We start from the raw sequence: 27,850 nt of genomic DNA on the forward strand, positions 1-27,850 counted from the left end.
TCACTCACTCAAACCTGCTGACCCCATCCCTCTCTCTTCATTGCTAATGGAGGAGTGTTTCACTGGGTGTTTGTCAGGACCAGATGCCATCTGGGCACCCAGCAGCTTCAGTGCCGCCTCCAGAGCGTGCAGGACTCTGGATGCCCAAGCACAGCAGATCACCATGCTTCAATGGCCACCTGGGCACCAGAATGATAGCAAACCCCTTGTGGATGGCAGCAGGGTGGATCTGTGCCATTAACTTTTCTGAAAGCACAGACATACCCACGGAGTACTGAAAACAAGTCTTAATCATCACAGGGACTTCCTCTGTGGATATTAATAATCTCCTCACTTCCTCTGAGGAGCCCCCTTGTCTGCTGGGCTCAGTCTCTGCTGAGGCATCAATAAAGCTTGAACTTTGCAATGTTTCACCTAGAAAAAGCAGCCTTTCTTGGAAAAAAAGGTGAAGCAAGCATCAGCGAGGCCCAGGACTGGGCACTGCCACAGTGTCACAGCACCTGGTGTCTGTGGTGCAGCCGCTGGAGGCTTCTCCTCCCCTGTTGACTTTGGCCAGCGAGGAACGATTGCTCTGCAGGGTCCCCCAGCTCCGCTCCTCCTTCCCCCAGCCACCGGCCGGGGATCTGCTAGTCAGATCACCGCTTGGGAGGGTCTGGGAGAAGCACTTTCCGCTTCCTGTGGGGAAGGATGTGATTAAAGCCTTGTAAATAAATGGCTTGGCTCAGAAAATGCCTAGGTGCCTTCAAGACACGATGCAGCCAGGAGCAGTGGCAGCGTGCCCCGTTACAGAGGGTACTACCTTCTGGTGGCCTGGCTCAGGGTGGTGAGGAGCAGGAGATGGGGCACAGCCTGATGACACACTATGCTGGCTGTGGCCTGCCTGGGACCTGTCAGAGCAGTCCCAGGTCCCAGGAGCAGTGACCTCTCAGCACAGACACCTGCAGGATTCCAAGTCCTAAGGGCTGACTGAGAAGGGGCTGACTGGCCGTGGCTTCTGGAGAGCTGCCACCAAGGTGGGCACCCAGGTCAGAGCACAGCTCCGGTGCTGCTCCTGGTCCCCCCAGAAGGGAGCAAACAGGCCTCACCGCTGGCTTGCACAATGTGATTCTCTCCTTTCTAAGGACCTGCCCTGGTGTGGGTGTGTGCTAGGGGAGAATTGTCCTCTTCACATCTTTGTGTCTGTACCGGGGACTCATCCCCTGCTTATCCCACATGAAGTGAACTAGTGTCCATGCTCTGTCCTTATCTCCTCTTACCCTTTTGACAATAAAGGGCCTAAAGCTCCTTTGGGAGAAGGGCCAACAGCACCCATGGAGGGGATGAACTCCCTCCGGGAGCAGGGAAGTCCTGCTGTTCTGCTTCAGCAGGGAACAGGCAGTTGTCTTAGTTTGCCAAGCGTATATTTGGGCTCGGAAACCCAGGAGCACAGACTTATGCAGAAAAACATCCAAGAAACTGCAGCTTTACTGAGACTTAGGAAGATAACACCAAAAGGCAGAAGTTGCAATCCTCCATCCCTCTCCATTCTGATGTTCCCTCCATGCACAGGCCATCTGCTCCACATCCCACGCTCTGGCATCAGATTTGATGTTTCTTTATAGCTAGAGGGTGTCTTGACCAGTTTTCCCTGGAGTCAGATCATTTACCAGGGTTCCCCAGGAACACAAAGCTGGCGATTCCCTGGAGCTTTTTAAGGGTACTCCTGTGGGAAACAGCCGGCAGCACTGCCCTGTCCTGGTGCATCTTTCATTTTTACAATGCGATACTGGCCAAAAGCAGCCTAAAGAGAGACAGCACAGCCCAAGGAAAAGTGCATTAGACCAAAAGTCATGGGATGTGATGCAAGGATATGGGAAATCTGCCTACATGTCGCCTAGGAAATCCACTTTGTGAACTTTCTGTACCCTTTACAGGGATCTGGCCGGCGTGCGCAGAAGCGATGCTGTCACGCCTGCTCCTTACAGTAAGGACCACCAGGACCCGGGCAGATTTTACCGAGGAATAAGCGGTATCCGTGCCTTCAGGGAGGTTTCCTCCCGCACCTCTGGGGTCTGAAGGAACACGCCGGCCCCAGAGAGGCGGCAGGGATGCTGGAGCCGGCTCCTTCAACCTGCAGGCTCTGGCGGAGGCAGGAGGGACCCGGGGACAAAGGCGGCCGCCCCAGGGGGAGGGCGGGCAGCCGGGGCAGAGCGGAGCGGGGCCGGGCCCGGCTGACAAAGCCCGCGGCGGGAGGGGGGGGCATCAGCAGCATCCCGGAGATGCTCCGGGAAACCCGGCTCCGCTCCCGGCTCGAGCTTGGCGGAGCGGGGCCGGGGCCGCTCCGGCGCCGCTTCCCCGGGGGCCGCCCGGCGGGGCGGGTTTTCCTGCCTGTCCAAACCCCACCCTTCCCGGGGCTGCTGCTCCCTCCGGTAGTTTTTCTTTAAAAAAAAAAAAAAAAGGAAAAGGGAAAAAAAAAAAAAAAAGGGGGGGGTGTGCAGACCCGGGGAGGGGGGCAGCGGTGGGAGGAGGGAGGGAGGGAGGGAGCGGCCCCGTCCCTTTGTACCTGCCGTTGGAAGGCGCCAGGCGGCCCCGCATTGGCGGCGGCTCCGGTAACCCGAGCCGGCGGCGGGGCGCGGCGTACCGGGAGCCGGCCAGCGCCCAGCCCGGCAGCCAGCGGAGCGGCGGGGAAGGGCTCGCCTCGCCTCGGCGCGGCTCCGCCGCCAGCAGCCGGCTCTCCTCCGCCGCCCGGCGCTCGGCTGGGGCCAGGGCCGCGCCTCCCCGCCCGGCGGGAGGTGGGACCAGCCCCGGCGCTGCCGCCCGACTCCTCCCTCCCTCCATCCCTCCCTCTCTCCCTCCCGAGGGCTGAGCCATTCCGGGAAGGCGCCCGGCTCCCCCACCGCTCCTCGGTAACGCCGTACCGGCATCGGCCGCCGCCGCCGCGCCGGGCTCGGCCCCACGTCGCCGCGGGGCTGCGGAGGAGCTGCGGCGGGTGCGCGGTGCCCGGTCTCCCGGGAGCGGCGGGAGGGGTGGAGGCGCGGGAGGACAAGTGGACCGAGCGCCCGGGAACGGGGGCGGGGGGGGGGGGGGCGGAGACCGGCCGCCGCGTAGTTGTTTTGCCCGGGGTAAGTTGGCCGATCGCCTGGGGAGGCTTTGCTTGGAGGGGGGCAGCGCTTGGCTCCCGGCTCCCTGCCGCCCCCAGCCCCCTTGTGGGGGGGGGCCTGTTTTTTCCTTTATTATTATTATTATTATTATTATTATTATTATTATTATTATTATTATTATGGGGTCTGTGGGGGAGCAAATCTTCCAGTCCGGCGTTGCTTTTCTTCCTTGTCCAATTTTCTGCGGAGAACTATAATATTTCTTCCCCGAGATGCTGCAGTGAATTTTAGTCCCAGGAAATCAGGCGAACAAAATAATCTGAATAACCCGAACCATTTGTTACCGCGTGAGAGCAAACGCTGCCTAGGCACAGATGATGGCAAAGAATTCCCTGGAAGGGTCTAAAGAAGACCTGAGCAAAATTTCGGAAGAGGAGATGCTGAGGTGGAGCAAGGAAGAGCTGGTGAAAAGACTGAGGAAAGTGGAGAATGAAAAGATGAACTTAATGGTGGAACACGGCAACTTAATGAAGGACGTGAACCGGCGGCTGCAGCTCCACCTGCACGAGATCCGCGGGCTGAAGGAGGTGAACCAGAAGTTGCAGGACGACAACCAGGAGCTGAGGGAGCTCTGCTGCTTCTTGGACGACGACCGGCAGAAAGGCAAGAAGCTGTCGAGGGAATGGCAGCGCTTCGGGAGGCACACGGCCAGCGTGATGTGGAAGGAGGTGGGCATGTACCAGCAGAAGCTGAAGGACCTGGAGGCGAGGCAGGAGACCCTCCTGCGGGAGAATGTGGAGCTGAAGGAGATGGTGCTGATGCTAGACGAGGAGCGGAGTGGGGCCGGCTCACGGAGCTCCATCGACAGCCAGGCCAGCCTGACCAACCTCAACGGCGGCTCGGCCACCAGGGACGTTGGGGACGGGAGCAGCACCTCCAGCACGGGCAGCGCGGGCAGCCCCGACCACCATCACCACCACCTCCACCACCACAAGACCAGCGACAGCAAGGCCGGGGCCATGCGGAGGTCTATGGATGACCTGTCCGCCCCCCTCCACCACCGGAGCATCCCCAATGGCCTCAACGGTGAGCCTTTCCCCCCTCCTAGCTTCCCCTCCCCTGGCAGCAGCCTTGCCCTGTGACCACCTCCCCTTGGCAGGTCTGCCCCCCCTTGGGGATGCCTGGAGAGGGAAGTCCTTGCCATCCCCACCCCTGCCCATCCTTGGTGACCTCTTTGGAAGAGCAACCTCGGGGGCCAGGGAGGGGCACCTGTGTGCAGGGGTGGGTGGTGGTGGTGCTCCTTGGGCTGTGTTACCGACATGTCTGGGGCTGAGGGTTGGAGCCTTTTTTATCTGGAGGGTTGGTGGGTTTTTTTGTTTGTTTGTTTGGTTTGTTTGTTGGTGTTAGGGTTTTTTTTTTTGACAAAAACCAACCTGCCTTTTCACGGTTAAGTAAACACTGATTTTTCCATCTCTGTCTCCCCTCTCTCCCCCCTTTTAAATATTTTGGTTTATGTTTGACTTGTTAGTCTGCTGGTTTGGTAAGATTGATAGAGAGCCTGGATGAGATTTTGGAAGCGTCTGATGCAAGGGCAGGTCTGCCCCACAGAGCATCACCTGTTAGCTCCGTGGGCTCCCAGGGCTGGCTCTGGCATGCTCAATAGTTTTGGAGAGGTGCACCCCCCTCAGTCCCCCCGTTCTGCTTCAGAAACAGGAGGTTTGTTTGTATAGAAGAGATTACTCTTGAAGGGATGCTGTACTCACAATTTTGTTTAGCCTAGTCATTAAAGTTAGGAACAAGCTCCACCGTGAAATCCTGCCAAACCTCCTCTGACAGTTTGTATTCAAGCAAAGTTTCTCCTCTTGTCTAATAGTGATCAGGCATTAAAATAATAATATTGGAATGTCTTTAAAATGGAGATTTTTTTTCACTTTTGAAACCAGCAAGACCAAATACTTGACTCCTAGAATAAGTAGTTTGGACAAGAGGGTTCAATAGGAATCAAACCAGGGACTGATCTAGTTAGTTTTTGTATATAAGACTCCTTTTAATGTTCTTAATCCTCTTTTCTAACCAGAGAGGACTTTTTTTTCTGGTTGAGGTACCCTTTCCCCCCCTTCAAGCATGAGACAGGGCTGGAGCCCCCCTGAGGTTGGTTCCATGCGTCAGCAGTGGATGACCATGCCTTCAGCTCCCAGAGCTTTTGGTGATCCTGGTGAGACCAGGGAGTGCTGGTCCTTTTTTGTGACTTATGGCAGGTCTCTATGCCCCAAGAGATCTGAGGGCACGTAGCACCGAACAGCCCAGTTCTCAAGTTCATGAATTTGCCATGCGTGGTCCTGTTGTTGCAGCTGTGTGTCTCCACTCACAGCTGGAGATGTTCTGGCCACCTCACCCAGTAGAAAAGGTTTGCTGGTTTCAAGGGTGATCCACTCACCAGATGTTGCAGGGCACAGCAAGCATCTTTAAATGTTTGTTGTTTTTTCTCTCTCTCTCTCCTAGTGCTGTGTAAATCAGAAGTATCTGTTTTGTAAATCTACAGATAGCTTCTGCTCCTGGTGTGACTTGACTTTATTTTCATAAAGCATCGAGTGCTGTGCACAGAGGCCCGGAGAGCACTTGGCAGACGTTGAATGTGCCGTTACTCTTTGGGGACAGAAGGGCTTTGCAGTTCTGGTTTGTGAACCTTAGACCACATCCCTTTTAGGTATCGACAGCTGACTAGGACAAAGCCAGTTGAATTCATTCCTGTTAACCCAGGGCTCTTGTGCATGTGGGACACCAGAGCTCACCCTTAAACCCCTTGTGAGGCACCGTGAGATTCTTTGCGTGGAATTCAAGTCATCCCTGTCTGCAATAAGAGGAAAGTCTCTGCTTGCAGAGTTCGGTCCTCATTGCCCTCAAATGCTGTGTGTGGGACAGTGTCCAGCAGCATCATTCGGAGGAGACTGAGAACTGAGTCTCATGTCCCACCCCATGTCGGGTAAGTGTAGGGAGGGGTGGTAGAGCATCTGCACATGTATATGTTTGCATGCGTGCCTTTGCACCCTTCTCATGCTCATGTATAGAAAGGAGGAGTCTGGGCTCAATCATTTTGGACGTGACCTTAGATTTTGGTGACTTGTGGTTTTGGGGTGCCTATGGGAGATAGTCTCTGTTGGGAAGCACTCTGCTGCAAACCTGCACAGCTTCATTTCTGAGGGCGGGACAGATATGATCAGTGCTTTTAAAGCTAATAATCCTTGTAAAGATGCAAACAAGCTTGATCTCTCCACTTAGGTAGTGAAGCTGTAAAATGACTTGAATAGTTGTCATTCTCAGATAGCATCGGTATTCAGCAAGGCCGTTTCCCTGGCTGTGCCTTTGGAAATGCCTCTCAATACATATGCAAATACAAAGCTTATCAGGCCCCTTTTTTGACTGACAGCAAGAAATCTTGGAGGGGGGCTTGCCTGGGACCAAGCCGGCAATTCTGTTAAGCCGGTGACAATGTGGAGGAGCAAGCAGGGCAGGTGAACGTGAAAAACCACCCCAGTGAGCCCAGTGGGCGGTGGAGCTGTCAGGGAGCAGCCCTGGCAGCGAGCATCCTGCCGTGTCTCCCGGTGCCGGCTCTGCCTTCCCTGCTTGCAGCTTAGATCTCAGCCTTTTCATACTCTCTTGCTGATGTTTTTTTTTTTTGTTTGGTTGGTTTTTTTTTTTTGTTTGTTTGTTTGTTTTTTTTTTTCCTCTGGGTTAAAATGGAAGGGAGGAAGAGGAGAAAGTGTGGCTTTTCATTTTTAGGTTGCAAACTTCAGTCTGGTGTGCTGTTGTCTCATGTCTTTAAAACACTGAATAACTAACCGGTGGATAAAGCAGAAACTGCCTGGCCAACTCAACTAATATGGCAATGAACAGCCCTCGTATACTTTCTCACAGAGGGTGGAGAGGCATCTCAAATGGATGCAGAGTGGAATTTAGCATCTATAGTAAGAACACAGCAGAAGCCTTGGACAGCTGGTGGGGGAAAGGCATGGGTGAGCTGTTTGCTAGAGCACTTTTTCTTATGGAAAAGCTGGAAAGTCCTGAAATGTGCTGCCCCTGCTAGTGGTATCGGTGGGGCTTTGTGTGGTGCTCTGCTTTTCTAGGAATTAAGCAGGACTACTTCACTTCTTTAGTGCTTTTCTAAAGGAGTCAAGAGTATGACGGCTGTTAAACACTCCTAGGGAGGTAGCTTCATAGTGAAGCCTTAAGTGAGCAAAGGTGGATTCAGTATTTCTCCTTTTCTCTTCAGCGATCCTTTGGAAGTGAGTTGGTGAGTGAGGGCTTGATTTATTGGCCCCAGTGACCCATGCCAGTGGGAGGTGATGAACTCCGATTTTGTAACAAGAATTCAGTGTAAATGGTATGAGTATAAAAACCAAAAAACCAAACCAACCTGCGACCCATCTTCCCTTCATTTTTCTGAAGTCTGTTTACTGTTATAAACTGGCTTTTTGGAAGTCGGTACTTGAAACCTGATGGTTAATTATTCACTCATGGAAGATAATGTGATAAGTATAACTGATAGTGTGACAATGTCTAATATTGGATTGCACATGTAATCTTACATAGCTCTGGGTATTCTGTTGAGAGCCAAGAGGAAGTCTGCTTGGTCTGAAAGTAGATGGCATTTCCATGTGTGAGCTGGGACCTGGGCTGTGGGACAGCGGCATCTCCAAGCTACGTGGTGGGAACTGGCCGGTTGCCTCTGTGTGCAGTGGTATGTCACAGTTCCCATAAATCTACCCACAGATCCAGGACAGAAACTGAGGCACAGTCACTGTGTTGTGCTTGTGAGTGCGTCTGCTTTTCGTTGAATGCATGGCGAGAGTCTCTGTGTGTGTACATAGTCTTTTCTGCCTGTCCAGCTTTAGGCAGCACCATTGGAGCAATGGCCATTGCTACTGCCTGGTTCCTGCCAGAATAACATTTCTGAAAAAAAAAAGAATTAAAAGTAGAAGACAGCCACATTTGATGATATGACCTGAGGGAATGAAAAAGCCTTCAGGTGCTGTAGGATATGTCCCTGGACTGTGAGGTATGTGGGAACACTGGGAGGAGTGACTCAAAGTTCCCTGAGGCCAGGGCAATGGCTTCCACTGGTTGTAGCCTTATCGAGATCTGACTGGGACAACTGTTTATCCATCTGCAAGCCTGGAGGCATACAGACTCACTAGCTGCTGAAGTGCCTGGGACAAAATCCTGCATGCAGACAGAGCTTTCAGGCTTTAATTTTCCCCCCCCCATCAACTGAATGTTGTTGTTAGAACTTCTCTTTCACCTTCCACTGAAGCTGTTTGCTCTGAGTTCCCAAAATGGGCATTTGCTTTATTCCAGTTGGGTAAAAGGTTAATGTTTTTCTTTATCAACATGAACAGTTGTTTTGTGTTGTTTTTCTTTTTTTAATTATTAAAAGCATCAACACTTTAAAAGTGGTCAGAGAGGCCCAGAAGCAAGCCATGGATATGGCAGATACCCTGTAGTTGCAGAGACATTAATCTATGGCCTTTTGCTGTTGTCTGCTCCAATGGAAGAAGAATGGTCTCTCCGGGTGAGGGGGTGGGAAGATCTCTGCTTCTATTGATTCCCACTTGTAAATGTCCACATATTTACCTAGAGGGTACGATATATTACAGTTAAAATGGTGGCAAAGAGAAATGGCTGTTCCCTGTGGGTTGGTATTGATCAGACGTGCAGCTACCCTGTACTTATTTCTCCTTTTCTCCACACAGCCTTTAGGCCAAAGTCCTTTGTTTTTATTAGCGTATTTATAATCAATATACATATTATTTACTATGACGTATTAATGAGGCCTTTGAGATGAGAAGATGCAGGGGCAGAAGCAAAGGGTGAGGTTCATCCCATTTAATTTGAGATATCTCCAATATAGACTTTAACATCTGCATCCCCTTGGGCTTCCTTTATCGGCCATGTGGAGAAAGGCACTTTGGTGTCATGATTTATGTCAACTACATCTGCTTTAGAGGGAGAAGAGCTGTACGCTAATCGTGCTCTTTCTCTCTGCTGATGGGAAGGCAGCCTGGATGGCTAGTTCATATGCAACCATCTGAAGTCAGGTGAGATCAGTCCTGTTTGAGGTGTTGTGGTGACCATTGTTCACTCTTCCAGTGCCAATTAATATCTTTCTTGTATCAACAGCACTTTTCATCCTCTGAACATTGCTTTAACTGTTCTGTTTTTTTGATACTGCTGTATTTAACCTGGGGTTATTTTTGATGCTGAAGGCTGCTACGTACAGGTTCCTTGTCATTAAGCCAGGAAACCTGTCCTGGTGCACTAGATGCAGGACCTCTGTAGAAACATCTGTTTCCATCTCCTCTGCTAGTTCAATGAGTTCTGCTGATAGGCTCATCAATGCTGATGTCTCGGACACTAAGGGTACAGCTCGAGTTTCTTGTAGCCAGTAGTTGTTGGCCACTTGTCCAAGAGGCTTGAGTGAGTGCTCCACTTGAGGCATCTTTCTCGTTGCCTGCTCCTACCTTCTTGCTGTGGCACTGCCTCTGTGGCAGCCCTCTCAACTCCCAGACATCAGTGTCCCTGAAAACAAGGCTCAAGACTCTTAAGCTAGGTTTTAAAATTGGGCCATATCTGGAAATATATTCGCCATAGTACTGCATTCGAATCTGTTTTCCTCTTTCAATTTTCTATGGAGATATCTTGTTCTTAGCTGTCCTGTTAAAGGAAAAAAAACTTGTATTGGTTAAAAGGCAATTTTCTATGGGCCTTTGATGGAATTATTAACTTACACTTGTCAAAAACAATCAAAATAAGGGGAATAAACTGTGTTGGTTACATGTAAATGATTTGGTCCTCTGGAGGCATTTCATCAAATAAAGCTAAGGATAGAATTAAATGGTGATCTAATTAAGTGGCAGGCATGGCAACCCAAAATGCAGCCTTGGCAGGTGTTGCACTCGGTGTGTGTGTGGAGATGAGGGGCATGGACACTAACAGCACGGTTGCATCTGAAAGCTTGAAGGTTAATGCTCTTGTGGGGACAAGGCTGACCATATCCATGGAACCTGGGTGATCCTGGAGGCCCCCTCTGGGAGGCACTGGGCTTTTTATCTGCCCCGGCATGGCTGTGGCCTTGCGTGTATCTCACAGACATATCCATGGCAGGGTCTGCTGGTGTTGCTCCCCTGAGGCTGGCCCTGCAGCATCCTTCTGTACTGGGGCTGCCCTTTGTGCTCTGGGAGCGCAAGGAGGGACTGATCTCACTGGTGGGTGAGATGAGCAACCTGCTCTAGTGGAGGTGTCCCTGCCCATGGCAGGGGGGCTGGAACTCGATGATATTTAAGGTCCCCTCCAACTCTAACCATTCTATGATTCTATGATTCTATGGAGATGAGGTGCTTAAACTGGCAAAAAGGTCAGGTAGACATCAGAAGGTGTGGAGTGAGGCAAATGAAAAAATAAATTTATAAGCCTGTTTAACATACGCGTGAAAGGCTTGGCCCCAGGAAGGCTGAAGGCCTTTCCATGCTCGCAATCAGGCCTTAATGCATCCCGCTGCAAAACACACGACGTTGCTGGTGTGGAAGAAGGAAGATTTGGGAGCTGCACATCCAGTTTCCCCACGAATTAGCAGCGACTGGCTGGCTTTGCTGCTGCATTCTGTATTTTTAACCTGGCTTTTTGTCTGCCAGCCAGAATTCATCCTGCCCTGTCGCCAAATGTCATCCTCCCCTTGTGGTTAGCTCGCTGCAATTCATGAAACACTTGGCTGCCATAAATAGTTATGTGCAGAGGTTCCTCCGCGCGCGGAGCCGGCAGAGATTCGCAGGCAGCGCTGCTAGGCACTCGCACACTCACATGTCCACCAAGAGAAAGTTGACCCACTTCTGCAAATAGATAACTCCTGGCAGAAAAAGTAACACTGTCTCAGGGAATCTGTCTTTTCCCTTGCCTACTGAATTGTGAAGCAAAAAGCCAGCCAGCTCCGTCTTCTGAATTAGCAGCGACGTGAGTGCGGCGCTCCCCATTGAAATGAGAGTGTGTAAATCAGCCCTTGATCTGAGAAGGGCTTAAAATGGCCACAATTCATTTGTGATTTTTTTTTTTTTTTTTTTCCCCCCCAATATAATGAGCACTTTTGTTCGTGAGTGAGGTGTGTAGAGTTCAGGACTCAGCTGCTCTTAGGCATTAGGAAACATTTGTCACCATGGCAATTGAAGGCTGGCGTACAGGTTATTTTGAACACTTTTCTAGTGATTCATGTCTGGGCCAAGACTGTTTATGCCAGGTTACTTTGGTCCCTGTGCATACAGGTATATATATATATATACTCTTCCTTCCCTTAAATTGTTTTTTGCCTTGCTATTTGCCCCTTTTAGGAAGCTAATTGCTCATACTGACTTTTTACATCTCTGAGCAATGGTGGTGCCAAGTGTTCACCTTGCTCAGAGACTCTGTCTTTGTGAAAGATAGTCCTCATGAAGTAGATTACAGGTTATTTAACGATTGGATTTGAGACTTTAGGGGTCTTGCGGTGAGATTGAAGCCACCCTAAATCTGATCTGAATTAGTTCCTCATCTGCATGGTCTTCTCCTACAGGCTTGCGGGACAGGTTGTCTCCTGTTTGCCTGGGGTGGCTGTGGTGGGAGAGGGCTGTGCTGTCTGTAGCAGAGGGAGCACCAGCGGTGAGTGCCAGGCTCATGGCATTGGGGCTTTGGTCCAGCTGTAAGCTGCAGTCGCAGGGGTGACACGCTAGCTGTCGTGTGCGGTTGTGTCAACCCCAGCTGGCTGGCAGAATTAGTTCAATCAAAGCTGGAGCGCTCCAAAAAGCCCTTCTGACTTTGCTCCATCCCCCAGCTCTGTGCAGTGACACTCAGTACTGTACTGTCCCCCCATTTCATCCCCGAACTCCTCTGCTGCCAGGTGCTTCATTCACATGCAGGAGGGGCAGCAGCATTTGAATGTCTGTGGGAGATGGAGGATGAAGTGTGTGGAACAAATGGATGGAGCAGGGCTCAGGCTGGGAAGCAAGAGGAGATCCTTTGGTGCAGTTTCGAACTGTCTCCAGGGCAGTAGGATGCTCCAGGGCTGCCTATTCCTGGGGGCTGGCAGCTGTGTGTGACTTGTCCTTCCCAGGATAACTAAACGAGGCCCCAGGATAACCAAACTAGGCCATGGGATGCTGAAAGCCCTGCTTTGGTGTGGTGGGGAGAGCTGCCCCCAGGCGCTGCTCCATCCTCTTGCTGCAGAAGGCCCATGGAGAGGAAAGGAGCAGGCAAAAGGACCACTCAAAGTAGTGCAGTAAAAGCAAACCATTATTTCAGAGAAGAAGGAAGAGTAAGCCTTACAGCATTTCCATTCCCCAAAGCTTAATATTTCTATGGAAACCAATGCAGCAGGAGGCTTGCTGTTAGTCTCTGATCTAGTGGGGTTGACTAGACTTAAAAAATGTTTGTCCTTCCCCACATCCTCCATCCTGGATCATCTGAAGACAGGTTGCTGCCTATCACAAATGCAAGATTAAAACCTGCTTTCCTGTTTTCCAGCTCTCCATTAAGTACTAAGCAGTCTCTGGAGGGTTGGCATCTGTCTGTCTTCTGCAGGTTTTTACTTGCTAAGGTACATTTAATTCACTCTGTGCCACTTATTGATAATGCCTTGTCCTATAAGTGCCACTCCTGTGACATTGCGCTCCTTGAAGGATGGCTGTGACGTTGTATGAGGCTGTGGGCCGTTCAGTGGTGTGGTCCATCTCAGTGCCCAGTGAAGTTACTGCGGGGACGCTGTTTGACTTGAATGGAGTCAAGATTTGGACTCGTTACACTTGCTTTAGTCTTGTATACAAAGGAGATCCATAACATCTTTAATCTCCAACACTGGACATAACCTGGCCTATTTAGGTAATAGTCCGCTTGATTTTTGTGTAGACAGTGGACTACCTCTGGTTATATACATGTGGCTAGTTACCTTTGTCATGTTGATGTTTTCACTGGTTTCCCCTATTTTTGTTTTTAGTAGGATCTACTAGAAAAGGCTCCAGGACAACATACATAAAAGTCCACTTTTTTTTGCCAGAGTAGCATCATCAGATGCTAGCAGAGTATCAGTAATAAAAAATAATTCATTTTGGTTGCTGCTGAATCTTTTTCAGCTCCTAAGAAAGGTTTTAAGAAAATCTTATTTTTATGTACGATCTTAAAGGACTTTTGTGATGCACAGTATTCTTTTGTCTTCCTGATTTCCTTTTCTTATCTCCCTTACTGGGGTTTGCAGTCTCATATTTATATATTTCCCAGCAGCTGAATATAACTTTGATCTATGCTTTGGATCTGCGGAGCTTTTAATCCCTTTCCGCTGAGTTAAAAGCTTGTTTGCTGGTGAATGTGATACGTAGTTATAGGTTATATGATCCCCACCAGTGGCTCATGCATCGCACAAAGATGGCATATTGTGAAAAACTCTGATAAAGTGTCCCCTTGTTCGTTTTCCTGATTGCAACTCAAACCCAGCACAGGAGTGAGTCAATCGTTCGCTCCTTTTCAGACTGCTGGTACACCTGTCCTTTGCTGTTACGTACACCTATGTGCTCGCTTGCTTTATTTCAATTATTCATTCATTTCTTTGTGGTGTTTATTTTTGAGTCTGCAAACCGGTTGAATATTTCAGCCAGTGCAGCAGCCTTTCTGTCTCCCAATTCTGATAACATTTGCGGTGTTTTCCCTTCTTCATCCTCTTAACTGCTTGTTTGTTACACCTCTTAAAAGATGGGGAACGGTTTTTAGAGCCTGCGTGTTTATTCCTCTTTGATGTCCTGAAACATGATAATATACGCCTTGTTTGTGGAGATCTTCTCTTCTGGAGTGGCTGCAGGTTCCATCTCAGGGAAAATAATGATTTCTGCGGCTCTCTGTCATCCAGGCCGTGTGGATGTAGCTGCACGTGTGTGACTGTCTTCAACCATGTTCTGAAAGTTGTTCTTTTTGAGTTTTTGGTGTAGCTGTTTGCTTTCTGGATTCTAAGCAGTTCATCTGGAAGTCTCCCATGCTTGTCTCCTGGCCTCTGGTAACAAAATACAGTCCTCTTTTTATGAGGTCAGTTAAGACTGTATTGGTTTAGCTGTAAGCTTTAAAATAACAAAAGGATGGGTGGTTCTGCAACTTCCAGCACTGTATTGGGACTCAGATTTGGTGCTCTTTCTCACTGTAACGTGGCTTCCTGATGTAGTCATAGGTAAATTACATTATCTGTGGTTCTTCTTTTATACAACCAGGGTAATACATTTCTATTGTCTTCTCCAAGTTTCTTGTGGTTCATTGGGTCATTTATAACATGCTCATACAGTGCTCAACAGGATTAGACCCTTACCTCAAATGGGGCCTCTAACCATTGCTATGATACCAGTGATAACAAACAATGCAGGTTTTGAGTTATAATGAGCTAGCCAGGAAGGAGCAGCCTTTATAGTAACTCCAGACGTTTCTAATTGCCAGTTTTGGAGTTGCTTCAAATCCTGTTTCAGCTTTATTGGGATAAAAACACTTCGCATGTTGGGGTGCTTCTTTCTGTATTGTATATACTTCTTGGGACCACAGGATGATGACGTATGGGCAGTCTCCAGCCAACCATCAAAAATAAAAATTTGTCAATTTTTTCTCCCAAATGAGAAGATGAGGAGCAAAATAAGATGAAGAGCAGTGTTTGCCTCTTCACAGACAGAGACGAGCTCAGAAAGATGCTGCTGCTGTCACAGCAACAGGTTACCTCCCTGTCTTTCAGAGAGCGGGGACAACATTTGTTGTTATTTCAGCTCATCCCATCTGTGTTGCCCAGTTGAGGATCATATTATATATGTGTATTTCAAATGCTGTTTACCTGGCAGCATAGTGCTGTTTTTGGCTGAGGTGAAGCGTCACAACCCTGAAGCGGACACGTCCTTGTTGTCACGTTGCTCCTGATGTCACTGCAAAGCCACGGTGTCTTTGCCATAATTGCTGAAGACACCTTTCCTCTTTCCAATTAAATTCTTACCTGATCCCTTGATTGCTCTATTTCTAATGCTGATAATTTGTTAACTCCTAACAAGCCCTGACTGAAAAGTCATCAAATTCACTTGGGTGTGAACCCAATGTTTCTTAACCACCTTGGGCTTTTATTCCCATTTGCGTAGTGGAATTTGTAGGGAGGATCTATTTGTCAGCGTATCACTGAATCATTAGGAGGGTGACAAGACCGCAGTAACTCTTCCTTGGCAATTATGTATGAAAGGTTGTCAGTATGAGTAGTATGGGAAGTTAAAAGCCTTAATTTTCATTTGGAATTGAAACCCTAATGACTTTCCACTCCCACAGCTCATAAAGACCTTGTTTCAGCCTCAAGTTGACCAAGAAAAAAGAGGGGGGAGGGGGTGTCTTTTATTGCAGACCTTTTTGTGCAGGATTTTTATGAAAAAGCAGAATTATGAGTCACTGTTCTTTGTATAAAGGATAATTACTGGAGTATGAACCTCAGAAAAGTGACATTTTATGACTTCGCCGCTAGCCATGCAGTGTGAGCTTTTGCTTTCTCTCTTCTCAATTAGTTAAGTTAAACAACATCTCGGTTCGAAAGGACTAATTATATTCCTGTTTGTTGTTTGCCTTGTACGGTAAATGTTTTCTATATGTAAGGCTAAGCAGCGGGGAGAGGGAGAGAAAGGATCACCCCAAATGAATGCTATTTAATTATTTAAAATGATGGGTGTAGATCCTGTGGGGTTAAGTGGATCATTGTATTCAGTCACATCCATCACTCACGGTGTAGTGAGGAAGAGAAACTGGATCACGCAAATCCTTTTGTTAACCCGAGGAGCGTAATTAAGTTCCTCTGGAAATTTGTTCTTTAAAAACACACTCCTCTAAACAGCAGCGTTGTTTAATCCGTGCTTAAATGTAAAGCTATGTGTTTATCCACTTCCATGTGTTTTGTTGTGGTTTTTTTTTCTTCTATTAGAGTGAGCATTTTGTAACGCAATGGCATCTGCTGCCGAGCGCGAATGGGAGCCGAGGGTGGGTGTGTAGGTGGAGGTGGCACCAGCAGGTCAAGAGTTTGCACAACGGCAAGCGATCCAGAGCATCTCCCTTTTGGGGGATCCACCTGGGATACCTGCAGGGCATCTTCTGTTCAAAGGGCAGGTGCTCAACATTTTCGGACTACTAAGTATTCTGAATGTGATTCAGACTTTGCTCTTGGAAGTACCTGAGGTGACTAGCTAATTTTCTTGGCCATGGGGCTGTGTACTTGAGAAAGTTTTGCTGCAGAGCTGTAAATGCCCTCTGTCCGGGACAGCATAGGTCCAACAAGCTTTCTGATCCCACAGCTGTGGAGACAAGTCTGCTCGGAGTCCTGCGAGATGAGGAACAGATCACATAAACAGCAGCCAATGCAGTTGCTGGAGAGGCCTCTATTTTTCCTTTCAGCCCATAGTAGCATCTCAGCCAGGTTGGACAGGGAAGGTTTCCGATGGAAAATCTGCTGTCCTGTCCTTTCATTCTGCCTTATTTGGATAAAAATTAGAAGACAGTCCATTTTTTTAAAATTTTTTTTTTTATTTGGCAGTTTAAAGTGACGCAAATACAATATTTTTGGGAAAGGCTTGGAACTGGGCCTGCAAAAGGAATGTTATCTAAGGGGTAAAACTCCCTGACTGTGTTACGTTTAAGGATGGATATTTGAATTTGACCTTTTTAAATAAAAGATTTCATATCGGGATTTAAACCAAAACCATATCAGACACAAAAGGATGGGGTTGTTCTTTCAAAAAGAACATCTGTAGAGCTGGAGGGAATGGCTGGGCAGCATGGAGTGCGTGGGCTGGCATGAGGAGGGCCACGGAGGTGCTGACCTCCTGGACCTGCTGCAGGAGGGTAGACAGCAAGAGGGGAGGAGGGGGGAGAGCTTCTCCCAAGCTCAGATGAAGCTCTTCTGCAGCCCTTGGGCTGAGTTGGGGGGGGAAGATGTCCTCAGGGTGAGCAGCAAGAGTTGCCTGCCTAGCTCAAGATGGAGTTGGAGACTGCTGCAAAGGGGTGCGGCAGCAGCCCAAAGGAGGAGATGGAGTAAGTGAGTCCAAAGATGTGGTTTGGGAGGTAGCTGTTATTTTTAACAGCCAATTTCATTGAACTGGATTGAACTCCCTCCAGCACAGCATTGATGATGGTGCCTGGAGCTATAAAGATTGTATTTTGATCAGCAAGTCAAAAGCAAGTCTACCACTAGTTATGAATACATTTTCAGAATTGCAAGCAAAGGAGATCCCAGAATAATAATGGGCAGGAAAAGTTGCTTGAAGGAACCCGTTTCCTCAATAAATGCTGGGGGAGGTGTAGACCTGAATTTTGTGCTCCTTCCCATCCTTCTTTTTTAGAAATGTGCAAACAGATCTAGTACCAGAGTTTTGATCCTGTTGGAATCCTGAGTAGACATAAGGCAAGATGGCAGGAAAACCAATAATGATGGAGTTTTGAAAATACAAATGATTCAGTTAAAAATGTGTGGGATAAATGAGGATAAAAAAAGCGCCTGTGTGTCCTGTGCCATATATCGTTGACCCAGTTGGTTATTCAGTGATGAAGTCTGATCTGTATGTTTCGAATGACAGATCTGGGTTCTGAAGTGCTTATGATTAGATTAAGACTGTGTAGTAAACCTTAATGGTGCATGAAAAGCTACTGCTGGATTTGCAGTAATACGTACTTTTCTGCCTTAGAACAGCATGAATAATACTTTATGGTTGTATAACTCCTTCCAGACAAGGAGTCTAGAAGTGCTTTGTAAAAGCTAATGAGTTTGGCCTTATAGCATATTTATAAGCCTGAGAAATAGCATTATTCCCTCTTTTTATGGTTTGGATGTTGACTGGCCTAAGTATGTAAAGAGCAGGCAACAGAGCTTTCATCTTCCTACCTTCAGTCCTGGGCCTTATCTGCAGGACTCGGTGGGCTTTCTAAGTGTGTCTGAGGCATGCTTAGGAATTTACTGTGGATTCAGTCCAGCACAAGGGTTGTTTTTTGCAAACCTCTGGGTATCCATTGTAAAGCAAAAAGCATTGTAATTACTTGACGGTAATTTCTTGCTCGCCTTTTCGTTCTCCAGCAGCAGAGATTGAAGCTAATCCTCTACTGGAATGAAATCAGTTTGGGCATTGTGAATATTGTTTCCTTGCCCAGAACAAAGAGGCTAAGCTAATGTGAATGAAAACTCCTGTTATCTTTACATGGGAGTTGCAGGTGGGTAAGGAATGCGAGGTCAGCGGGGATTGGGAGCAGATAATTGCCTGTGTCAAAGGGCAGTGAGAGTGATGCCTGAGAAAAGCACCCTGCAAAGTAGGTGGGATCAGGCACTGTGGTGGGCACACACAGGTTTTTCTCTAGCAGCTTCTTCAGATGTTCATCCCAGAACGTCTTCACTATTTATACAGATTTATGTATGTAGTGGGATGCTCTGCAACGTGAGCATCACGTGGATTGCAGATAAATTTTATAAATATTTTGTGTGTGAATTCGCTGTTTGGTGGCAATTGCCAGAAAGACAGTTCTAGAGGGAGAAGTCCCTCTTTAGTTGTAGGATGAGCATATGCAAGCAGGCATTTCACATACAGCTTTTGCATTCCTAACCTGAAAAGCTGCTTCCAGATCTCAGTGCTTTTTCAAGGACCGGAGACCAGTGAGGATCTCAGCTGTAAAGCTCTGGCTGTGGAGGTGGGGATCTTGATGATATGGATCTACATCTACTAGCAGAGCTGGTTGTTAGGCTGAGCAGCATTTGTGGTCTCAGATATTCCCTCTTTGCTCAAGGTGGTTAAGCCAGGAGAGCAAGGAGCTCCTGAAGCTGTTTTTTCGAGCCCCAGGTTGGGAGAGATGGTGACTGGAGTGGAAGTTTGGCAGTGAGGATTGGAGACAGGAGAACATAGCTGTATTTTCTACAGTAGTTTTATTAGAAAAGACTTGGGGAGTTTCCTAGGAAGATTTACCTGTGGTTGATTATTTTGTTGGCACGATGGAAACTGCAATAAGCTCGTTGGCACTTGAAAAAAGGTACAGATTTTCTTTTTTTTTTTGGAGGCAACTGCTTTGTTTACTCTCCGGCTTTACACATGTAGATCAAACTCGTCTCAGATTTTGAGATGTTACCGCGCGGAAGAAGGCCGTTTCTTGAGGCTTTTTTCATCCAGTTAGCTGAGTTATAGACCAAGGGTGAATTTGGCTCACGGTTTTGTGCTGTGCAGGTTATGACCATGTGAACATGAAGAGAGTTATTTGATTTCTGTCAAGTTGATACTAAGCATATGAACGGCAGCTGGGGTCACAAGCAGTAGGAAAGAAAGATTTGAAATGTATGGTAAGGTACATTACCCAAATGATTTTGGGAAGACAGTCTGTGGGGTATCAGAACTCCCTTCTACCATGCCATCCACACAGCCAGAGGTGTGAAGGCTGTACTACACCGGGTGTTCTGGCGCTGAAATTGTCTTCAATGTATTGCTGCACTTCAGATGTCACTGAATTGAATGGCATTAAAGCTGTTGGCTGCTCTGGCCTGTGTTTTCAGTCTGATTCTGGTCCATTAAGTGCTGTATTGGCATGTGACCTTTTTACTTACCTGGCTACTTCTGGAATGCAACGTAGCCTTAGCTCTTTGGCACAGAACGAAAGCTTTTCTGAAATGCTGTTTGCTCATGGCTACAAATAACAAACTTCAGGTGATTAGCAAGAGGTTTTGGCAAGTCCTGCAGATACGCAGGGTATTTCAGTATGAGACATGGCATTCTTGCAGAGCTGGGAGCTGGAGCATCCTATAGAGAGGCTCTTAGTTGACTGCACAGTGCTTAATCTTTCTAATACAGCCCATAATGTGTAGAGAAAGATCTAGATAATGCAAGAAAACAGTTATTTATCTGGGATTAGCCTACATAAAAACATTTACATTGAGTAGAAACTAGGCCGGAATACCATTCTTTTGTAAATGGTGATGATGAATTGTGACCTGATCCAAAGTCTTCTGAAGTCAAAAGAGACTTTGTAGTTCCTTCAGTGAATGGACTTGGGATCCTGGACTTTGGCTTAGTGGACCCTTTGGACCCCTGGACTTTAGCTTAGTACTACAGACTATGTCTGTCAGTGTTCTCATTGCAAAGAGGAAAGTCTAAGTTTAAAAAAATAAAAAAAAAATCAATCCCAGCCCCCCAAGCACCCAAGCAAGCATACCAAATAAGCAGAGTGCAATTAATATAATATTTGTAACAAACTCTCAGGTTGGCTAGTTATCAGTGCCTACTTAAGAAGAACAGCCAGCCCGCTCTTCCGAATCCCTGCTCTGCTAGCGGTGCACAAAGCGTTTTCCCGATGATTTATTATGGTAGGAGCTACAGAGTAATCCTTGGTAAATAGATTTATACATGTGACACTCTACTGAATGGGAGATTTATACTTGGCTATTCCATTGCTGCTTATTACCATATGATGTTTCATTGAATGCAATTATATGTCTGCCTCTACTCTTTAAAGGCTAGAAAGGTTTCACAATATTCCTATCTTCTTCTGCTCAGCAGAGCCTCACAAAGAGGCTCTTTCCAATGTGACGGATGGGGTTTGCGGGTGGCTTTGTCCCTGGTAGGCTTGGATGTGTGAAGGAAGATGAGTTTTGGCTGTTAGCAAGACTTGTAGTACTGTAATGCTGAAGGTGTTTTAGAAGTTGAGCTTAACTTTGCCAGCTGCCCGAGCTCCCACAGAGTTTTGCACTGTAGAACTGGCCTGGTCTCATAGGCTCTTAGTTGGGAAGATCCTCGTAACTCTTACAGGTCTTATAGGACACGTAGATCTTTCCTGTTGATGAATTTAGTTCAAAGTATTCATTACAGAATGGAGTATTTTCTCTGACATAAGGAGAAAGATTTAGATTTTTATTAGCTGGCATTTTTCACCTAGTTTCTTTGGCTTGCATCCTACTACTTACTGCCGCTATCTGCTACATTTATTATCAGAAAACATTCTCATTAAGCTAAAATGATTTCTTTTCCCCTTTGGAAATCAATAGGATGTAAAATCTTTTCAAAGCAGTGGCTAAAAGCAGTGGGATCTGCTAGGTATTTTACTTAGTGTGAGTATTTTGGAAATACTCTGACAGCACTGAGGTCCGTGGCAAAACTTCCCTTGACTTTGGAAGGACTAGGATTTCACTTCTTATTTCCAGTTTGCCCATAACTTTTCGTTCCTGGCTAGTGCCTGTTGCATTTTTAATGATTTGCTTTTGACGTGGCTTTTGGAAACCGTGACCCTTTTTGTCCATGGTCAAGCCCTGTGTTGCTGCACCCTTGTGCTCTGAGACCTCATTCATAAACATCTCCCCAAACACGGCTCTTTATCCCGTGTCCAGGGATGCGAGAGAATCCCAAACAATAGCCAGGCCGAGACAAAAGCAGCCATTGTGGAGGGGGCGCTGGGGCGGGAGCGTGGAGGGGCCCGGGAGCTTCGGGAGCTGGGACCATTGTCCCCGTAATTGGATTTCTGCTGGCGGTGGCCAGCCGGTGGGAGCGGGAGCGGGACCTGTCGGGGCAGGCGTACCCACCGCAATAAACCTGGCAGTGATTGGAGGAGGCAGATGACCTTTAAAGCCCATGTTGTTGAGCGAGACCTAATACGGTACAAATGCACCAGGTTGCAACTTTATTAGTGATTAGACACAGAGATAAGCCTCAGCACATTGCCTAATCTGTGGAGCCTAATTCCAGGCACTGAAGGCAGGGATGCTGATGCAGCCTGAGCGCCCATTCAGTCTGAGTGAGCCGGAATGACTGCAGACAACATGACAGGGAGTTCCTGGATAACTTGGGTCCAGGGCATATTCTGATCAGCCTCTGCTGTGGGGGTGCTGGGAGAGGGAGGCAGGCACTGGAAGTATAGACCTGGGGAGAGTGTTCTACAATTGTTGTCTTCAAACCCAGCTTAACTTCTCTGACAGCTGACCAGAACGGTATTTGAGCAAGAGCTGGTCCTTTCTGACAAGTATAAGGTGAAGGCTACAGCCCAAAGCAGTTTACCAAGTGGAGTCTTTAAGGATGAAACAAACTTTTCCATTTTACCACCTGAGGCTGTTCCTGGATGCTCTTGAAGTATTCTGAGTTCTTCTCATCTTCTTCTGGACAGGGTTCCCCTTCCTGTGGCCCAGAGTAAAAGCTTAGATGGGTTTGGCCCATGGTGATTGATCCATGTTTGATGTTTTAGGCTGTGGCTGAATGCTACTAATGTGTCTGTGTGAATGGTGGTGGAAAATGTTAGAGGTTGCAAGCAAAGATGAATCGCCGTAGGCCAGGGGTTAAGACTCTTCTTGACAGCACAGCAAGTATGATGCTGTGGTATGCTCTGTTATTGGATTTCCTCCAAGGATTGCTCTTTGAGGAGCTCTAGCCTCACGGCATGCTGCAGAGACCTGCTGCTTGGTGCCATCCTTTAAACGTAATGTGGGAGCCTCCAGTTGGATTGTATACAAATCTTGGTCTGTGTTACAAATATATGCATTGAAATGTTTGGCAGATTCACGCTGCAAATCCAGACAAGCCCTTGCAACCCTGCCTTTTAAATCCATGGCTTGGAAATATGCCTCTGAGAGCCACTGCAAACCTAACTCAGGACTCTCTTGGGTGGCATCTGCCTTGTCTTCAGACCCTCTAAGACAACCACACAAATATGATCGAAGAAATCAGCTTGCTAATAGTCATACCCTCTTAACTTTGTCAATAAATGAGCTCTTTTTGACCTTTATTTGGACACACTGGTATTAAACTAATTCCACCCGATCTCTGTAGTGATGGGGTGACCTAGTTCTTGTTTGAATTTTGTAAAATGATGTTGTTAAAGTTAACGTGTCTCACTGCCTTTGCCCCTTGCCTCCAGGCAAAACCCATTTGGGATTCCTGCTTTTCTGGCTTTCTCTTAGCCCTCTGTAACTGTGTTGTGACTTTTATTTTGGAGCAACTGGCTCTGTGTTTTGGGGTGAAAAGGGGTGAGAAGCTTCATTTGCTGTAAGACATAAAGTATCACGGGTAACATTTAACCCCAAGAGATGGCAGTCCACAGACATTTCCATGGAGAAACCAAAACCTTGTCCTTGTGATGTTAAATTCTACAGTTTGTTAAGAGGTAATTTGGAGATGTTGAATTCTCCAATGGTCTGTTCAGAACTGGGGAGTGACCTGGCCAAGGCTGAGCTGTAGATGAGACCTTGGTAGGTCCCAGGTCAGGGCCCCCCTCCCTGGGAGAGCACCTCATTGAGCTGGCGTATCAACTTCCCTGCGGCCTTGCATTGTTTTCCCTTTTATCACCCAGCCAGGGCTTGTTGTCTGTCTGTCTTTTGCCTCTAGAGTTTTGGAGAGGAGCCACTGCCTTCCCTTTCTGTTTGAGGAAGCTCTGCATTAACTGCTCCCCTCCTCTGGCTGAAAAGGTGTGAATCTGAAGAGGAAGTTTCTGTTGTTTGAGAAGACCTGGGACTGGGCCTGAGTTGTTGAGGTCAAAATCTGTGGACAGCAAGCAATGATACAAACTGCATGTCTGCAGGTGCAAGGTGGCATGTCCTAGGCCATTGAGGCATCTTCCCTGCAGGTTTAAAATGAGTATTATTCCACCAACCTTCTGTTTCTTGCATCACCTTCCCTTAGGGTAGGATTAAACTTTGTTCTGGGGATGCTTGGGGGAGGTGAAGCAGGAGCTGAAGTGGGGAGAGCACGCTCTGCCCACACCTCCACTGCTTGTCTGCGATGGGTGGTAGGTTTCCTGGACCTGGGCAAATTTTGGCTTTCCACATCTGGTTTTGTCTTCTGCTTGAACCCAGTGCAACCGGAGCACGCTTTGCTCTAGAGCAATGTTACTGCTGAAGTAGACGCCTTTTATGCCATACACTTCTGCTGGAGCTGATTAGAGCAGGATTGGACCTGAAGCCTCAAGAGAAGCCTAAAAACTTCTGCAGCAGAAGAGGGGAACTCCTTGCTTGCTCTGAAGGTGTTGGAGTGACTTCTTTTCACCCACTTCCTTGGCGGGAAGGACAGCACAGGCAATAGGAACTGGAGATAACTTGTATTCTCCTCGTGAGAGAGCGTGCGTGTCTCTGGAGGAGGCTTACTCAGCAGCCTGCTCTCCACTGCCTGCCAGCATCTCCTTTCTCCGAGCCGGCAGCGTTGCTGTCCTCTCTGTGCAGCCCCTTACCCACCCGCGGCGATGGGGCTCCTGGGGCACGCCGTAGGGCCAGGGGAATACTTTGTTCCCTAATCTCCAGACAGCATGGCCTTAGTTAAATAAATCCATGCCTATAGGCAGCTTTCTGGGGCTCATTATAATACTAATTCAGTTGAATTCCTAATTAGAGACCAGTGGTTTTGTGTGGGTATTGGAAGTCGGTGTAACTTTCTTAGGGCGGAGGAATCATCCACTGAAAGCTGCTTTGGGAACCGAGGCTGAAATGAGATCAGAATCTAAAAAAAGATGCTTGTAAAATAAAACAACTATTTTAAATGTGCATATAAAGCTGGTGTTTTACTTCAGATCAGCCAGGGCATGGAATTGTTCTCTTTTATTTTAGTTGACTTTTTGTGCACTATCAGCAAGAGGACCATGTAGACACTGCCATAGACGAAGAGATGTTTCTGCCTTGAAATACAAGGAAGGATCATTTTCAAGTGCAAGTCCAGTGTTATTTCTTTGGGTTAGGTGAGAGGGCTAGCTACTTCAGATAATTTGAATTAAGATTAAATAAAGACAGCTTGAGAGAGAGAGAGAGAGAGAGAATCTAAAGCAAGCCCTTCCTGACCCCTTAATATCTGTGAAAAAAATCCCAGCAATATCCCTCTTTGACCATTCAGGGTTAGATGTGTCCAGAACAAGCAGAACTGTGATTACAGCCCGTGTATTTTAATTTTGTAAATTGGAAGAAGTAATCTATCCACACTCTGCATCGTATCCTGGCTTAGGCTGCTGATCTCTTCTATTTATATTGCCTCTTCCTTTCGAAAGGGCGATGTTGCAAGGGTTTAGTTCAGGGAGTGTTTGTGCATGTGTTTTTGTGATGGTGTTGCACTCTATCATTGCTCTAATGGACCTCTGGAGGAAGGTGACACAATAGTTCATGCCGGCTATGCTGTTAAATAATAGCTCTTTCAGGAAGGAAGTGAAGAATAATTTATGTACAGGAAAACAGAGCAGGTATGCAGAGAACAGTAAAAATAGATAAGCTGTGATTCCATTAAAACAGTTGAGCCAGTTCCTATAGCAAAAAGTTACTTGGGCTCTGTGGTGCCTGCTGGTGCCCTTCTGTGTGCTGCCAGCAGTGATGGCTTGGTGAGGAAGGATGGATGGATGGATGGGGCTCCAGAAGCTTGGGCGCTTGGGAGGACACGACATAATGGGGAGTGGGCAAAAGCCTGGGGGTTGTTCAGCCAGCGCCGAGCACTGGCAAACACATGCATCCAGCAGCCCAAACGCAACGTCCTTGCAGATGCACTGCAAAAATCCCACCTTGGTCAGGGTTTCTTGAGGAAGAGGGTGTTAGATGTGAGGGGCACTGCTGGAGCTTGTTTATACCAGGAATGGACTATAAACTGTGACCTGCCTTTTGATCGTACCAATACACTCGTTCTTGTCTAAATAGATTTGTGCATTAGCATTCTTGATTATCTGCTGGACGCTCTTAACTTTTGTTTGGATAGCCTTCCTTTTGTATTGAAATGTAAATAAATACTGATGGAGTAGATCAGGCTCCATCTGGGTGATGGGGCTGAGCAGGAGGCTGAGCCATGGCTGTGCTCCTGTGAGCTCCTCAAATAAACAGAGACCTTCTCAAGGGCTACCGGGAGAACTCCCCCACCACTAATTTTAAAAGCAACCTATAAATCAAAGCGTATCTCTTGCTCTCCTCCCTTTGGCATTCCACTTTTGAGGGAGGTTTACTTTTGTGGTGCACGGCTGCAATGTCAGCTTTTGATTACTCCTTGCCTTTAGTCATAGAGATGTATTATTTAAGTGTAAATACATTCGCATGAGAAGTGGTATCCTGTGTCTAAGCTGTTAGGAAGTGATTGCTGTTTATCTTGTCAAAGAAACTTCATACCCCTTCTGCGGGCTTCACCTGAAACCCTCCCAGAGCTTAGCCCCTCTCTCCCCATTCCATGGTGCGGTGGGACACCCCCAAAGCCTCTCAAGCCCGGCAGACATGAAAACAAAGAAATCCCAGCTGCATTCTTGTAGAGAAGCAGACCACCTCTGTGATGGGGCACCTGGGCGCGCAGGTCAGCAGTATATTTGGAGGTGCATTACCTGTGACGGGGCCGCAGTTTACATTCCCGTTCGGCGGGTGAGCAGGTAATGCTATCTGGTACCTCTGGCTTCGGCCCCGCTATTGCTTTTCTACTAAAGTTCAGATGGTAATTTTAAACCATGGGAAAACATTTTTTTTTTTTTCTTCCTGTCTTTGAAGAGCATTGTTAATCACTTGAAGTCTCCTCCCTTGTTCCTTCCCTGAGTGCATCAGCCCTCGATCAGATTGCGGGGAGCCCACCGTTCCCCGGGCGGCGTGGGAAGGGGCTATCCACCGCGGGGATGGAGGCGTGGGGCAGAGGGGGCTGGCATCCTCTTTCTCCTGGGTTTGTCTCATGTGGGCTCACTGGTCTGTGTTTGTGGGGGCAGGAATGTGACAGACACATTTGAATTATTCTTGGATCAAATTAAGCAACATTTTAGAAGAGGATTTTTGCAAATTCACAAATTACAGTTATGTCAAGAAAATACTAATTGCCTGCAATTTTCCCTCTACCCCTTCTCACCTCCCAGCATATCTGTGTTCCCTCACTGAATAATATTCCACTGCTCTGGAAACGTAGTCAAATGCCTGCGTGTATTTCAATGGAAATGTCATTACAGTAAAAATGCTTAGTTTTTTATGTACTGCCAGGTGTTATTGGCACAGGGGGGAAATCATCACTTTAACGGATCCTTGGCTTAATAAAGAAGTGAAAAAGATGCCTGGTATCTTAGGGTTGTTTTTTTTTTTTAAAAAAAAAAGCTATCCCTGCTCTCCTAGGAACAATGCAAATTCACTCTAAAGTACTTGCATTTCAATAGCACTCTTTTTTTTTTTTTTTTTCTTTTTTTCTCAAAATACTGGGATGAGGGAGATCTGATAATGCAGTCCAGGGTGGAAAACCGTGATAACTTGAGCTGTTAATATAAAATGAAGAACAACACATACTGTGTTGCATTAAAAGATAAGGCTACAAAGGTGTGCTGTGTTTTTTTTTTTTTTTTTTTTTGGGGGGGTTTTTCTTTCCTTGAGGCGAGAGCTGTGTTTGGTCACAACAAAGTCAGAGCTGGGGAGGGGGAGCAAATTCGTTGCTGGTAGAATTGCACCCGTGATGAATTCCTACTACCAGGCCATAGATCCTTTTATAGGTGTTATAAATATAAGGTCTCGCCTAGAAGGTGATGAGTGATGGTAGGAAGCAACTCTTGAGATTAATGTCGTATCTTTTTGAAGCTTTCTGCCTTTTTTTCTGAGCTCCTGGGAACTGTTCCTACTCAACGCCTCTCCAGTCCTGGGGAGGGCAAGGAAATCCCCGCCAGCAGCCTGGTGCGTGGCAGGCGTGCTGCTTGCCCTTACGTTAACAACAAACTTCCCCCAAATGCCAACAATACTAGAGCTTGTGCGGGTTCAAACAAAAGGCAGGGCTGCAGGGAAGGGTATGCCGAGAATCTGACCCCGG

At 47.4% G+C, this 27,850-nt stretch overlaps 1 protein-coding gene across 1 annotated transcript in view; it reads left to right on the top strand.

Moving 5' to 3' along the window:
• Positions 1-3,454: 3,454 nt before the first annotated feature.
• The window catches only part of CCDC85C (coiled-coil domain containing 85C), a 109,079-nt gene continuing 84,683 nt past the window's right edge, over positions 3,455-27,850 (top strand). Inside the window, exon 1 of the mRNA XM_074149605.1 lies at positions 3,455-4,166. Within this exon, the coding sequence (XP_074005706.1) occupies positions 3,455-4,166 (712 nt within the window). The remainder of the gene's footprint in view (positions 4,167-27,850) is intronic.

The sequence above is a fragment of the Numenius arquata genome, chromosome 6, assembly GCF_964106895.1.
Source record: "Numenius arquata chromosome 6, bNumArq3.hap1.1, whole genome shotgun sequence".
Lineage (NCBI taxonomy): Eukaryota > Metazoa > Chordata > Aves > Charadriiformes > Scolopacidae > Numenius > Numenius arquata.